Genomic DNA, 15,114 nt, shown 5'->3' on the forward strand with positions numbered 1-15,114 from the left:
CCTACTCCACCGGGTCCGCCGGCCCCAGGTACCAAAGCTCCTCCACCAGGACCTCCACCCACTGCTCCAGGACCTATTCCAGCTCCTCCAGGACCAGTTCCAGCTCCTCCAGGACCACCGATTGCACCCCCTGCTGTCGATCCACCAGGTCCGTAATCTACAGTCAAACAATAGATGTTCTTCTTTTTCCTCCATTTAGTCCAGAAATACAAAGTTAAAACTGATTCACTCTTTCATGTGGCTCACCTTTAGGTGGCTTAGGGGTTCCTACTCCACCAGCTGCACCTCCTGGTCCTATTTCAGTTCCTCTGGCGGGGCCGTCTCCCCTTCCCGTCACACCACCCGCGACACCTCCTGCCCCCCCTGCGCTTGTCGGACCCCCCGCTACTCCTCCCGGTCCTCCAGCTGTGCCTGTTCTCTCCCCGTCAGGGCCAAGTTCTCCATCTCCCTCGCCGGGCGTGTCTCCTCTGGGGACACCTGCAGGCAGAGGCCAGAAGATAATCACATCTGTTTCCAGTCAAGTCTTAAAAAAACGTAATGCTCTGCCAGTAATAGATCCGATTTTAGTTTTAGGTAACCTTCTAACCACCAATATAATTTCTAAATGGAAAATGTAATTGTGTTTTATGCACCTGGGGGTTTTATAGGTTTGGCTCCGGGCAGAATTCCACTTGAGAGATCACCACCAGACCCTGCAAACATGACGAAAACAAGTATTTCAGCAGGAGGATCTCTGCAAAGAAAGCTAAAGAAACTGAGTGGGCATCATCGTGAAAGGACGCGGTAAAGAATTCTCAGAGTAGTCCTCTCACCTCCTGGCGGTACGCCCGTGCCACCTGAATTTTAGAAAGAAGACAAAACAAAAGGGTTGCTAGAAAGTCAAGTTTTAATCCAGCTCTGCTGTGAATCCAGCAATGTTCAACATGTCGTACATCTGTTAAGTATGTGAGCCACGGAGAGCTACTCACCAACTCCGGTCCCAGCTGTTTAACACAAGAGTAAAACACTGATCAGACAAATCCTCAGTGTTATGGATACTTTATTTATTTTTACAGTTAATCTTTGTACATACCACTTGGTTGAACCGCCCCTCCAGCAACTGTAATGACACATATTGACACAAATCATCTTACCAGGGGAAGTTTGGGAAACGTTTTGGCAGCTAAACATGTTCAAACGGTGTTTTGAGCATCAACCTGCGACGCATCAGTGCAGCGAAATAATAACACATGCATTTGCAGCATTGAAAGCTTTTGTGATATCCAGCTGTTTACACGTCAGCACAGTTCAAGCACAAGTTGTTTCCTAATCCAGTGTAGGAGAAGCTAAAATATCACCTCTCTTGTCTACGTGTTTATGATAGATTATATCAACTTACCAGGAGCAGCTCCTGTGGAACCTGTGAAGGATATAAAAATGAATTTCCATATTGCACTCATAGGAGGATGAAATGTGTTCATAAGAAATGCCTAATTGTAAAATTTTCTTCAGTGGCCACATGATGGCGCTGTCTACAATCAGACCCCCTCCAGGAAGCTGCTTCTTTATTTACATCAAATCTACACTCCTGATTTTGAATTGTGTTCAGCTGACATAAACAAAGCAAAAAAGTCAGAAAAAAATCACTTGATACAACAATGCAGAACATTTTACCTGGAACTGCGGTTCCATTGAGCCCTGTGGAACATAAACAATGGTTGGTTTAAATAATGAAGAGGAACACACGCTGTTCATTCCGTCTTAACACATTTTTTTATAATGTTAGTCTTCCTGTAACAGTCATAGTCAGTTTTGTGTATTAGTTTGAATCAGAAGCATGAGTGACAGGAGTACCTGGCTTTGCACCAATGATGGGGATTCCTGTTCCGCTCAGACCGTCTCCTGCACCACCGGGTCTGCCAGTCCCTCCTGTTTTAATTCACACGTCCACTCTTTTTATTTGAAGGACATCGTTTATAATGTTCATGCCCCAATTTTCCTCTCTTTCACTGAGCTGCTTCTTGAAAAAGTCATATTACTGCATTACTTCTCCCAAATATTGGTGGAAATCAGTTTATAAACATTGGATTTATTTTGTGGTAAAAACATTTTTTTTTTCAGAATCCAGACTCACTCACCTTCCCCTCCAGAACTACCAGACCCCTCGATCACACTGCCAGCACCACCGTCACCTGAAACATTTACCACATATTAAACAAATTGAGATTAGAAAGAAAAATTTGAACTATAATTGTAATTACATTTATTATCAGGCAAATTACCCACTTAAGGTGAAAACATTAGCGTGGAGGTTTATGGAGTCCAAACAAACAAACAGATCAACTTTGTTTCAGTTTTTGTTGTGATGCTGTACACATACCCTCTGCTGCTGGTGTCGGAGTGCCGCCTGGGCCTCCAAGTCCTCCTGATCCAGCTGACAGAGATCACCACACATACTGGATTAATGAATGTTTGGTTCTGAAATATATATCCTCGATGCCCTTAGCCTGACCCTCACCACTTGGTCCAGCTGTGGTTCCTGCACTGGTTCCACCCCTGGTGCCATTCACCGAGGTTCCAGTCCCGGTCCCGGTCCCAGTCCCGGTCCCGGTCCCAGTTCCTGCTCCTGTAGTTCCAGTCCCAGAACCTGCTCCAGGCACTACTCCACCAGGCTGGCCTGTAAATTACAAACAGAACATGATGTGTTCTCCATCGAAAGTGTATTTGATCGTTTGTTTCAGGCAGGCTTTTCTAAATCACACTTTACCGTATTTAGCAGCTTTGGATGCAGGTGTGTAGCCTGAGAATGACAGCAGTGAAAAGATCATCAAAATATAACCATCTCAAAAGTCTGCATTTACTTTCTTACCTTCTTACCTCTTTCTTGCTTCAATAAGTATTTATTGTGCATTTTATACCAGTTGTATAACTTTGAGGTGCAAAGATTATGATGAAAATACCTTTGATGTGTTCCAATTTCACAACTAAACAGATTTTTTTGATACTTTTGGCAGTTTTCCATGATGCAATATGCTGACAGAATATTAAGTAGCTCTCCTGTCGTCTCACCAAAACGGTTTTATGATATTATCAAATAAACGATGCGAAACAAAGCTCTATTGTTGTAAACTAACCTGGACCAAGGCCAGTTCCAAAGCCCCCGGGTCCGTAGGTACCTATGAAATTACAGATGAGACAAATGGGTTTGACCTACATATGCATCAGTTAGAGAAATCAGAAACGAAACGCTGCCCTCAGCTTGTGATGCTCACCACCTCGTCCTGCTCCACCTCCAAGGACTCCACCAGCACCTGCACCACCAGGACCAACATCACATACTTAAATCACGTATTTTTGGTTTCAGTATCCATTTGGTTAAACAATAAAAAACAAGGAGATTTTCATACCATATTTAGGAGGCTTCAATCCAGCTCCATAACCTGGATATCACAGAAATATTTTAGGCATCATTTCAAATTAACTCTGGTTAAATGGGGATTTGCGCAGAATTTAAATGACTCCCTGAACCTGTTCCATATCCAGCCCCAGGTCCTGTCCCATAGCCTCCACCCGGGCCATATCCAGTCCCAGCCCCTGGTCCCACTCCACCCGGGCCATAGCCAGTCCCAGCACCTCCAGGTCCATATCCACCAGGTCCAAGTCCTCCTCCAGTCCCAGGGCCGTAGCTCCCTACTCCTGGGACGCCAAATCTTCCATCCAGACCAGATCCAGGAGCTCCACCACCACCGGGAAGTCCTGGGGAGGAGCAGGTGAGTAAGTGCTTTATTTCTAACCAATGCTTCAAATACAAATTACTCGTGTCAAAAACAAAAACATCAAACCAAAAAAGTCTCACAATTATTTGCGTTATAGTTTTCAGTGTTTCATTGCCTTGTGATCATTACTTAAACAGTCCCAGCTCTCATGACAGTCATCATATTGTTTTTCAAACTGAAGTTATTTCTTGGTATTTCCGATAAAAATTTTCCACATTTTCACATTTTTTGAATTGAAGAAATAATGTGTAATTCGCACCATATTTAAGAGACTTGGGCCCCCCAGGATATCCTGTGGGAGAAACACCGGAGAATTAAAAGCTGCGCCCACACTGCGCAGCACAGAGGACTTTGATGTGATTGTGTGTCTTCTGATTCATGTTTATGTGAATAAGTGCAGCTCGTTCCATGTTGGACGGTATATTGATGGTCAAATCATCAGATCATGAGAGAAAGGGTGAAAATGGAAAACTTTTGTGGGCTTCCAGAGTGCGACTGGTTTGAAATTCCCTGGATTTCTCTGGTGTGCACGTCATTGGTTTTCTGTGCAGTACGGCACATGCACACTGCGGTTGGGGTCAAGGTTTTATGTTGTCAAGAACCACATGAATCAAACATAGCAAAAAGATTGCTATTAAATAAATTCTTGATCACATGCTATCACATTTTTTTCAGTGTGTTGTAGAGTTTATTGGAAACTGTGACAATGGAATTTGTACCTCCTGCACCGCCTGGTCCACCTCCTGTTACAATACCGGAACCAGGAGTCCCAGCAATCCCCAGTCCTGCTCCAGGTCCACCACCAGTAGCTAGTCCAACACCTCGTCCAGGAAGTCCACCTCCCAGGCCGAGTCCAGAACCAGGCCCAGCACCAACCCCCAGGGCCCCTCCAAGACCTGCAGGCAGAAACCCAGCCTCAGCACATGACGATCTGCTGGCGATGGTGTTGTTTTTAGTAACGTGGCTCACCATATTTACGGGCTTTAGCACCGGCGTACCCTGAAAACACATCCACAGTTCTTAAGGCAGGCCGCGTTTACCGAGAAAGAGATTAAAATTCTGACTGGCAGGTCTGATTCTTAGAACCTGGGATTGTTTTTAACTTTACCTCCGGGTCCATAGCCGGCACCTCCAGGTCCAACTCCACCTGGTCCGTAGCCGGCACCTCCAGGTCCAACTCCACCTGGTCCGTAGCCGGCACCTCCAGGTCCAACTCCACCGGGTCCAACTCCACCTGGTCCATAGCCAGCACCTCCAGGTCCAACTCCACCGGGTCCAACTCCACCTGGTCCATAGCCGGCACCTCCAGGCCCAACTCCACCGGGTCCAACTCCACCGGGTCCAACTCCACCTGGTCCATAGCCAGCACCACCGGGTCCAACTCCACCTGGTCCATAGCTGGCACCTCCAGGTCCAACTCCACCGGGTCCAACTCCACCTGGTCCATAGCCGGCACCTCCAGGTCCAACTCCACCGGGTCCATAACCAGTACCAGCACCACCAGGTCCAAGTCCACCGGGTCCAACACCACCAGGTCTGAGTCCTCCAGGACCTGCTCCTGTTCCTCCGAGTGCTCCACTTAACATTCCTGAGAGGAGAAAACCAGATTTCTTTATTCTGAACCAGTTTATTGAATGCAGTTTTACTAGAGTTATTTGATAACCTCATTACCATATTTGCGAGCTTTGGCATTGGCATCATATCCTGAAACACAAACATGGCAATCACACACCTGCCAATTTGAGTGACTGTACTGATTAAATTGTAGAAATGATATATTGGCTGATTGATTACCACCAGGTGCTGTTCCTGCTCCTCCGGATCCAGTGCCAGTACCACCAGGACCAAGACCACCTGTTCCGGTGCCAGCACCACTGGGGCCGTATCTGAGGCTAACACCGCCTGTCCCAGTGCTGGCACCACCAGGGCCATATCCAAGACCACCTGTCCCAGTGCTGGCACCACCAGGGCCATATCCAAGACCTCCTGTCCCAGGGCCGGCACCACCAGGACCATATCCAAGACCTCCTGTCCCAGGGCCGGCACCACCAGGGCCATATCCAAGACCTCCTGTCCCAGTGCCGGCACCACCAGGGCCATATCCAAGACCTCCTGTCCCAGTGCCGGCACCACCAGGACCGTAGCCAGGTCCAACACCTGAGCTGGAGCCAGTTCCCCCAAGTCCTCTTCCTCCAAGGCCCCCAGCTGCACCAGCCCCTCCGATGCCTGGTGAGATAAAATTATTGGAGTGTATTGTAGAGTAGTTATTGCTACCTGTCCAACGTGTTATTTCTGGAATTCATGAAAATGTAGAAGCTTGGCTCACCGTATTTACGTGCCTTTGCCGAACCGGGCCCATATCCTGTAGTACAAAATGTTTCAGAGTAGTTAACAACTTATATGGAGACAATGTTTGTCAATGGGTGCATCTTTGGATAGAATTTTTCTGCAAAATAACAGAAAAAGGGACATTTATCAAGATTTACCAAGGCCAGGTGTGCCGGTGCCTGGTCCAACTCCACCTCCTGGTCCGACTCCACCTCCAAATCCTGGACCACCTCCAACTCCACCTCCTGGTCCAACTCCACCTCCTGGTCCGACTCCACCTCCAAATCCTGGACCACCTCCAACTCCACCTCCTGGTCCGACTCCACCTCCAAATCCTGGACCACCTCCAACTCCACCTCCTGGTCCAACTCCACCTCCAAATCCTGGACCACCTCCAACTCCACCTCCTGGTCTGACTCCACCTCCTGGTCCAACTCCACCTCCAAATCCTGGACCACTGCCTGGTCCAACTCCACCGCCTGGTCCAACTCCACCTCCTCCACCTAATGCACCTCCTTGGCCAAGTGCACCTCCTCCAGCTTCAAAACATATAGTGATCAAAATGTGAGAAAATAAATAAGGAGTTTTGTTGACATTTCTGTTGATAATGGGGATTCTGTATCCGTACCGTATTTAGCAGCAGCTTTGGCTGGATTCTTAGACTTTCCTGACCCTTTAAAAAAACCCAAAGCATTATGTGACATTTCGTGTTCTATAACTCTCCATATTTATGGTTTGTTTCAACAGGCGCTTCATGTACCAGCAGGATATTCCACATTATTGGTTATTATGTACCTGACTTCGGTGTTATGAGAGGATAACCACGAAAAACCCCAGGGAGCGGTTGTCCACGACCTAGAGGGAGAGGTACCTTTTATACTATAGTTCTAATGTTAAAATAAGTATTTCCAGCTTTTATTTACTCCTATATGATATTCTTTAACAATATTGGTAATAATAATAACAAACTGCACTGTAATACTCACCGCCTGCCCCTCCTTGCCCAACGCCCCCCTGACCCAGGACTCCAGCCCCTGTAAGGAATAAAGCAACACTTTTTAGAACCTTACCAATTCAAACTCTGCTGTTCCCAGATTCATTAACCTTGACTGCATTTACGTACCAGCCTGTGTTCCAAGTCCAGATCCTGTGGCCACACCAGGGAGAACACCACGGCCTCCAAAGCCTGACCAGAGAAAGTGATAAGACACTCAAAACATCGATACAACCACAGACTCAAACACTGCTACGTCTTTTTGAAGCCATCCACCTTGTCCTGGTACAAATCCACCTTGATAGAGCCCAGGTACCCCAATGCCTGCAAGACACCACATTCATCTTTAGAGCATCGCACACCTCATAATAAATGTTTGAAGCTGTAAAAGCTGAAAGGCTCTACCTGGAACTTGTTTTGCTGCTTTATTCTTGCCTCCAGGTCCGACCCCAGCAGCACCGGTCTGTGGCAGGAATGGAGCTGGTGCACGGAAAAGTCACATTCGTTTGAACTCTTCAACATTCAGAGCTTTAGTCGTTATGTAGCATGTTTTCTTCAAAAGTTTGTACAGATATGTTCTTGTTGTACAGATTTGTTGCTGAAACTTAAATTTTAAGTCTACAAATATCATGCATGGCTTTCATTCTTGGATAGTGAATGTTTTTTACAGTATAGAATGATCTACCTCCTCCAGGCACAACAGCACCACCGGGACCAACTCCTGCACCGCCAGGTCCAATTCCTGCTCCACCAGGCCCGAATCCTGCTCCACCGGGACCAGTTCCTGCTCCGCCAGGTCCAAATCCTGCACCGCCGGGTCCAGTTCCTGCTCCGCCAGGTCCAAATCCTGCACCACCGGGTCCAGTTCCTGCTCCGCCAGGTCCAAATCCTGCACCGCCGGGTCCAGTTCCTGCTCCTCCAGGTCCAAATCCTGCACCGCCAGGTCCAGTTCCTGCTCCTCCAGGTCCAAATCCTGCACCGCCGGGTCCAGTTCCTGCTCCTCCAGGTCCAAATCCTGCTCCGCCAGGTCCAAATCCTGCACCGCCAGGTCCAGTTCCTGCTCCGCCAGGTCCAAATCCTGCACCGCCGGGTCCAGTTCCTGCTCCGCCAGGTCCTATTCCTGCTCCACCAGGCCCATATCCTGTTCCTCCTAGTGTTGTTCCAACACTACCTGAGTCAGACAGATCTCAAATGTCAATAATGTTTCAATGGATAACTCTGCATAATGTGAAAAACAACAAATTAACAAATAGGTACCTGATTTAGGAGGTTTAGGTCCAGTTCCACCAAATCCTGGATACTGACCAGCACCACCTGGCCCATAACCACCTACAGCAATTAAGAATTTGTGTATTTACTAACTTTATTTGTCAAGGTAGTCAAAAACATTGTATCGAATTGTGTGCTTCGTTGAATGATTTCATGGACTTTAGCTCAACGATGAGATGCTAATTAAAGGTGCTGTAGGCAGGATTTTGCTAGTCAATGCTAATTTTTCTGTGTTTTCTTTGGATTAAATGTTAGAGTATCCATTGATAATCCTTTAGGAGTGTAGCATAATTGCACTACCGCGAGGGTGCAGCATTTCCATCTGTCTCTGTTCTGAGCTGAAAAGGAATCTTGACAGCTCCAGGTATCTTTGACCAATCAGAAGAGCCCATGAGGCTCTAACTGATTGGTCGAGGGGCGTTCGTCGCACGTTCTTGTGGGAGGGGCTTAACTTGCGTAAGGGCGTGATGTCAGAGAAAACAGGACAGGATTGGCTGTGCTGGGTTTCAAATCGCCATCTTGCTTAGGTAAACCTAAGCAAGATGGCGGAGATTTGGAATCCTGCCTACAGCACCTTTAAAGGAAGATTAAAGTGTTTTTTTTTTTTTTTTCAGAAATTTTCCAGAAAGGTTTCAAGAATAAATACACGACAGCAACCACTGACCTCCAGGTACGAGGCCTGTTCCAGCTCCCAGACTTGCTCCAGTTCCAAAGCCTCCTCCTCCAGGGCCTCTATATCCTAGATAGAAGATAAAAGACACGCGGAACTTAGTGATTTCTAACCTTTTCCCTGTGACCACTCTGAACTAAACCACACATTAATGAATATGGTATGTCGGAGTGACACTCCACCCTTTTGTAATGTTACATGTGCATGATGGCTGCTCACGAAAAACCCCTCAGGGATTAACTTGCTCTCTGTGAGGGTCTTTGGAGGGTCTTTGTTTGAAGTGTGCAGCCGCTCCAAAGAATTCTGAGATTGGCTGTGGATGAATGAAATGATCATGGAAACGTCTGCACAGATATCACCGAGAGAAAACGTAAATTAACATGAGAGTGAGCTGAATGTGCTACTGTGTAAAGTTGTTAAGCTATATCTATTTAATTTTCAATAATGCTTCTATTCAAACCTCCAAGATCAAGCAACACCTGAGAATGTTCTAATAATCAGCAGCATCTTAAGATCTCAGAATTCATCTGCATTGTTTCAGCTTTTTCTAAATTTTTATGTGAACTGAGGTTTTTACATTTTTACTTTTTCTTCATCGTGGAACAACTAGTGTACTTGATCGTGTGGATAAATAGTGTGTTCAGCCGCGACTTTGGGTAAATTGGAAAGTATGACGTATGCGTCTGTTTCCTATGCTCGCACTGACCTGTTTTCTACCCACCGGATTAATGGGTGGATTTCAAAAGGTTCACAAAAGCCAAGGTTTAACCTCGAAGAATGGCTTGGATATTATCACCAGCATTCTTGGTCCTGCATAGGCAACTCGCATGTTTGAGGGATGAAAAACAGAGGCCTGAAATTCCAAAGCAAATCAGTCTTTGTGACTGATGTGGTCACTTCCGTCCTTTATCAGGGGCCTGCCGTGCCTAATGCATTAGCTTTTATCACTGTAAATGTACATATGTGTGTGTGTGGGTAAGGGTGTGTGGCCCCCCAACAATAGCTTATGACCTTGAGGTAATGAGGAAATGAAATAATGGCACATATATGCAGTCCTTATCCTGCTGCATTGAGTCGAACATAGGAAAATATTTACAGTACAGAGGCCGGCTGTGGATCCATGCGTGCCGAGAGCAGAACTTCCACTAATTGTGAAGTTCACTTGATGCACGTAAATAAAGCGAGTCAAGCTTTATTATTTTAGTTTCACAGCCATGAAAAAGACTGTCTCATTGAACAGAAAGACACAAATCTTTCTGCTTCAGTCTTTCCACCACTGTCATCAGTAAGAGAGGAACTTCATGCCTGCGCCTTGGCCTCCTGCTCCCACTCCTCCAGGTCCTGTTCCGTATCCTCCAGGACCAACGCCGCCTGGCCCCAGTCCTCCTGTACCCCCGACCCCCTGTCCCGCTCCGCGGCCGCCGTAGCCAACGCCTGGAGATAACGAGACATGTGTTCTTCACAGTTTGCAGAGGCTGTAGTCATGATCACAATGGGCTCTGTGTTTGTTTCTACATGTCTTTGTCCAATGTTACATTAATGGAATTAGGATTTGAACGTCTCTATGAAGTCTCTTCTAAATACATGATAACATTGTTCTCCCCTAGAGCACCCTTCGGTTTAACAACAACCAGGCCTCAAGTTCTTACCGGTTTTTGGAGGCTTTCCACCTGAAAGAAGAAAACAATCATAGTAATTGAGTGAACAAGAGCAGAATTATGGAAATCCAGTTAGATTTTTGCTCTGCAGGCTCAACAGTTGCGGAAATAAAAAACATGTGAGCTAAACAGTTTTCTTACCAACAGCTCCAGATCCAAGTCCCAGGCCACCACTGCCTGGACCAAAAATCCCAGGCCTGAACCCTCCTGGTCCAACTCCCCCTGGTCCAATTCCCCCTGGTCCAACTCCTCCTGGTCCAACTCCTCCCGGTCCAACTCCTCCCGGTCCAACTCCTCCTGGTCCAACTCCTCCCGGTCCAACTCCCCCGGGTCCTTGACCACCGAAGCCACCTATGGAATGAAACGTGAGTTAAAAACACGACTCATAATTCAGGCAGCTGAAGACAAACACGGCTGATAAAGCTGGACGTCCAGGATAGCTCCGTACGTGAATTTACTGCCAGAGTTATTTCTCATGCTGAAATCAACACGAGGACTTCATTATCAGTGAGACATGAAAACACACCTTCTGTTTTCTTTGGCTGGAACTCTCCGAAACCTCCAGTAACTGATGTCATTTAAACAAAAGAGTGAACATTTAAAATACTGTGGGTTCATAAGTGATGACAAACTCTTGAGTGTTTAGGTATTGTTTTTCATGTGTGCAGCTGCATCTGGAAGGAATGCGGTTCATGCTATAACTTTTCTTGGACATTTCGAAATGTCAGTCCTCATATTTCCCGAATGTCTTTGAAATGAAATCACTGAACTAAAGCAGAAAAGACGGGAAGGTGTCTGCTGCACCTCCGCCAGCTCCTGGTCCAAAGCCTCCGAGGCCGGCTCCCCCTGGTCCGCCACCTCCAGCTCCTCCGGGGCCAAATCCTGCTCCAGTCCCGCCTGGCCCAAATCCAGTTCCAGTTCCTGGACCAGCTCCCGCTCCTCCAGCAGCGCCGGCAGCTGGTATGTATATACCTGTTCAAAACAGAGCCAGTTCACAGTCCCTTTACATGCAAAGCACTATTTTAGGATGAGTCTATATCCATCCATCGAGCTGCACAGGTAGAACATGCAAACTCCACACTGTTAAGCCCCCCAGCCAGGACTCCAACCAGGGATATGGAGTATGCCAACCACCACGCCACAGTGCACTGATTTGTATTCACTTGTATTCACTACAATTTGAAGCCTCGTTCTAGTAAAAATATCTCGGCATGTAAACACATCTGGCTTTGCGAGCAGAAGGGATTTACCCGTTCTTTTTATAGGAGCACATTTGCATCAGTTCTACCCACACTACAGTGTGATGAATAGTATTTTCATTGTTTTGGGCTCCTGGCTGACGCCGTCTGATAAACTCTGTGGATTTGGTGAGTCATCAGTCAAAAGTAATGGTGCGTAATTTTCTCCTCTTTTTTCCCGCTCGTAGCCCGTTTAAATGATCTTAATAATCAAGGATTACATTTAACACCGAGTCATTTGCCACACGGGCACGCACACACAGACAGAAACTGCACACAGACTGTGCACGTGTGTGTGTGTAAGTGTGTGTTGGTGCCTCCCAGCTCTGTGCTGGGGTTTCTCTGCAGCTGATAACCAACACTGCTTCACCCCAAAGGCATGCTTCCCCGGTCGTAATTCTCACACTTTTCTGCACCTATGGTGGATTACACAAATCACAAAAAGCCAAAAATAGAAGCACAGAAGGCAAACCAACTATAAAAGGAAAGGTTTTTTGGGATCCCACAGTCCAGATGTGAAGAGAACAAATCTGTAGGGATTCCTAAAGAATGTAGGTTACTGAGCTCACAGTCAGGCCATGTAAAGCACATTAACAACAGTAAATAACGTAAGTGCTCAATCATTCAGCTCAGGGTCCAGGTCTGTGTAGAAGTAGGCCAAAAAGGTTTCGTTGTCCTTGGAGTGATTTATATGTTTAGCTGTATTCACGAATCAAACAGATAGGGACGTGCCACGAAGACAACAGTGTCTTCTTGATAAACTTCTCATTTTGAACGCAGGGCGTCAGACTGTGTTCATATTTAACTGGGAAGTGGAAATCTGTCAAATTTTGAACTTCCCAGTGGGAAACTGACCAACTTGAGAGAAGCGGTTTTGCACTTCCACATGCAAATGACCTTTTTTTAATGAGACGCTCTGTAATAAAGCAACTTTTTTCACAACTGAGGTGAAAATAGCCTTCACTCCGTCGATGATGGTATGAATCTTGTCCACCTTCCCCTGCACCATCTTTCACACCACATCTGCTTTATTTGACACAGAAATGGTAATATTTGCTTCAGAGCCAAACTTTCCAAAATTTCAAAAGCTGTCAGGATCCATAGGCAACAAAAAACATTCTTCTTCTTGAGATCGTTAGATGTTGATTGTTACACAAAAGGTTTGGAACTTGATTCTTTTTTTTTTCTTGAGTTTTTTTATGTCTCCTGTGTTTGTGTGGGTTTCCTCCCCCCAGTCCAACAACATGAAATGTGTTTAAACCTAATTGGTGACTCTAAATTGCCCATTGGTGTGAACGTTTGTGTGTGTTTGCCTGGCAGCCTGTCCAGTGGTTAGCCTGCCTTGCCCAGCGGCACTGCTTCTTTCTTTTTAACCTTGATTTCTTCTCGCTGAGGTGAAGACGCTCAGTAGCTGCTGAGCGTTTTCCCACTGAGATGGATCTCAGTATAAATCTGCATGAGGGGGGAGGAGGGACAGTATTGCTCTGAATGGGGATTAAAATAATTACATTCCCACCCGGACAAATGGCACCCAGCGAGCACGTGAAATGAAATGGTAAAACTCAAACACCACTCAAGACAGTCGGCTGTCATAAGAAAGGGTGTTTCCCAGCCTTTTAACCTTGACCGCCAGACTCTGGCAGACACACCCCCGTATCATCTCCAGAGCCGATGGGACGACCTGTTGTCCTACAGTTCTGCAGGATGTGTCAAGTCCTGAAGTAAATTAAATTCAACATAAAAACTTAACTTCTATTTTGAAAACAGTCACATGACATCTGGAGTCCACAACAGTGTGTCACCGAGATCAAGCTGGAAGCAGTAATTCAGTCCACTTCAATGAAAGCTGAGCACCAAACAACCGATAACAGGTCGCGTTACTCTCCAGCGAGAGTCCGCTGGTTGAGTTTGAATGAAACAGAATTACTCAACAACCAGGAGAAGCTTTTATAGACGAGCTCGTTTTTTAAACAAGACATGAAACGGGTCAAAAGACAAGAGCCAGCTGAGAGTCCATGAGGTCTGCAGCACATGCTCCTACTGGGATTCATTTTTCATCAGACTGCAGTAATTACATAATAAAACTTTAACTGCGACAGCAACACTACATGCCTCTAGTGCTCATTTTAATTTCATATTTTTGTACTTGACTATGGTCGAAGTTAATCAAAACAACTTGGAATACATTTTACAAGTCTGTGCAAGGTAACCCCGGTCGGAATATGAAGTCATTACCATCATTACTGATGAGAGAAAAAGAAACCTGGTGCTTTCTTGGAGGAGTTGGCATTCATCCTGAACATTCTGATACGAGTGTAAAGCATGTTCACGACAAGCTCAGTCCAAGATCCTCCACAGTCTGAATAATGATCTACAGATCAGTCTCAATCTCCTCCAAGTTTGCAATAATGAACAATATTTACTTAAATATTGAATAAATCATTCGTCTCTGAATTTACACACATTTGTTTTCACCTTTCCCCCAATTTGTTTACAGCGTTCCAAAAAAATCCCATTATCATCAGTAGTATTTGCAACGGCCCATAAAATCTTGACGAACGAGCATCTGCATCAACAGGTCTCCGCCGGCGCCGCCGTTTCAACACCTGCTCCACAGGTGAGCGCCCCGGACCCGCACACGCAGCAGAAGACACCCACCTCCTTGCAGCGACGGTTTCCACAGAGCCAAGAGAAGGACCCCATGCAGGTACGTGGCCACCGTCCCTCTCGCCATCTTGCTCCAAAATGTCCCTCTCCTCTCCCAAACTCCAGGTTTTATCCCCAGCAAGCCTGTCAGAGCTCAACAAGGCCTACAGAAAGAAGGAGGGAAATCAGTCAGGGCAAAAAAAAAAAAAAAAAAAAAAAAAAAGAGGGAAAGGATGCAAAACAGGACACTGTGTAATTGGCTAAGAGAGAGAGAGAGAGAGAGAGAGAGAGAGATAGACAAGGGGGGAGGAGAGGGGGAGGGCGAGAGAAAATACACTGGATCAGCTCATTAAACCAAATGGGTTGTTCTAACCCCCCAATGACTGCTAGGCTGCATTTATTTAGTTTTTTACTGCCAAGAAAACAGAGGATGGAGGGTGGGTGAGTGCAGGGGGAGGCGGGAGGTGTAGGTGGGAGGGAGGGGGGGGGGGGGTGAATGAGTGACAATGGAGTCTGTGATTATTAAAAAAACAAGGGGGTCACCGCTTTCCTTTTT

General features: G+C 46.3%; 1 protein-coding gene across 1 annotated transcript; it reads right to left on the reverse strand.

Moving 5' to 3' along the window:
• Nucleotides 1-6,556: 6,556 nt before the first annotated feature.
• Nucleotides 6,557-14,647, reverse strand: LOC115394994 (involucrin-like). Its single transcript, XM_030100334.1, has 14 exons — nt 14,571-14,647; nt 11,479-11,646; nt 10,816-11,025; nt 10,666-10,686; nt 10,322-10,450; nt 9,011-9,085; nt 7,763-8,191; nt 7,483-7,557; nt 7,354-7,401; nt 7,207-7,269; nt 7,070-7,117; nt 6,879-6,938; nt 6,712-6,756; nt 6,557-6,622 (listed from the first exon to the last, which is right to left on the reverse strand). Exons 1-12 carry the CDS (start codon nt 14,613-14,615, stop codon nt 6,891-6,893), a joined length of 1,359 nt encoding a protein of 452 aa, XP_029956194.1. The 5' UTR covers nt 14,616-14,647; the 3' UTR covers nt 6,557-6,622; nt 6,712-6,756; nt 6,879-6,890.
• Between the last annotated feature and the right edge of the window lie 467 nt (nt 14,648-15,114).

This window comes from Salarias fasciatus, chromosome 10 (genome assembly GCF_902148845.1).
Source record: "Salarias fasciatus chromosome 10, fSalaFa1.1, whole genome shotgun sequence".
In the NCBI taxonomy this organism is placed as follows: domain Eukaryota; kingdom Metazoa; phylum Chordata; class Actinopteri; order Blenniiformes; family Blenniidae; genus Salarias; species Salarias fasciatus.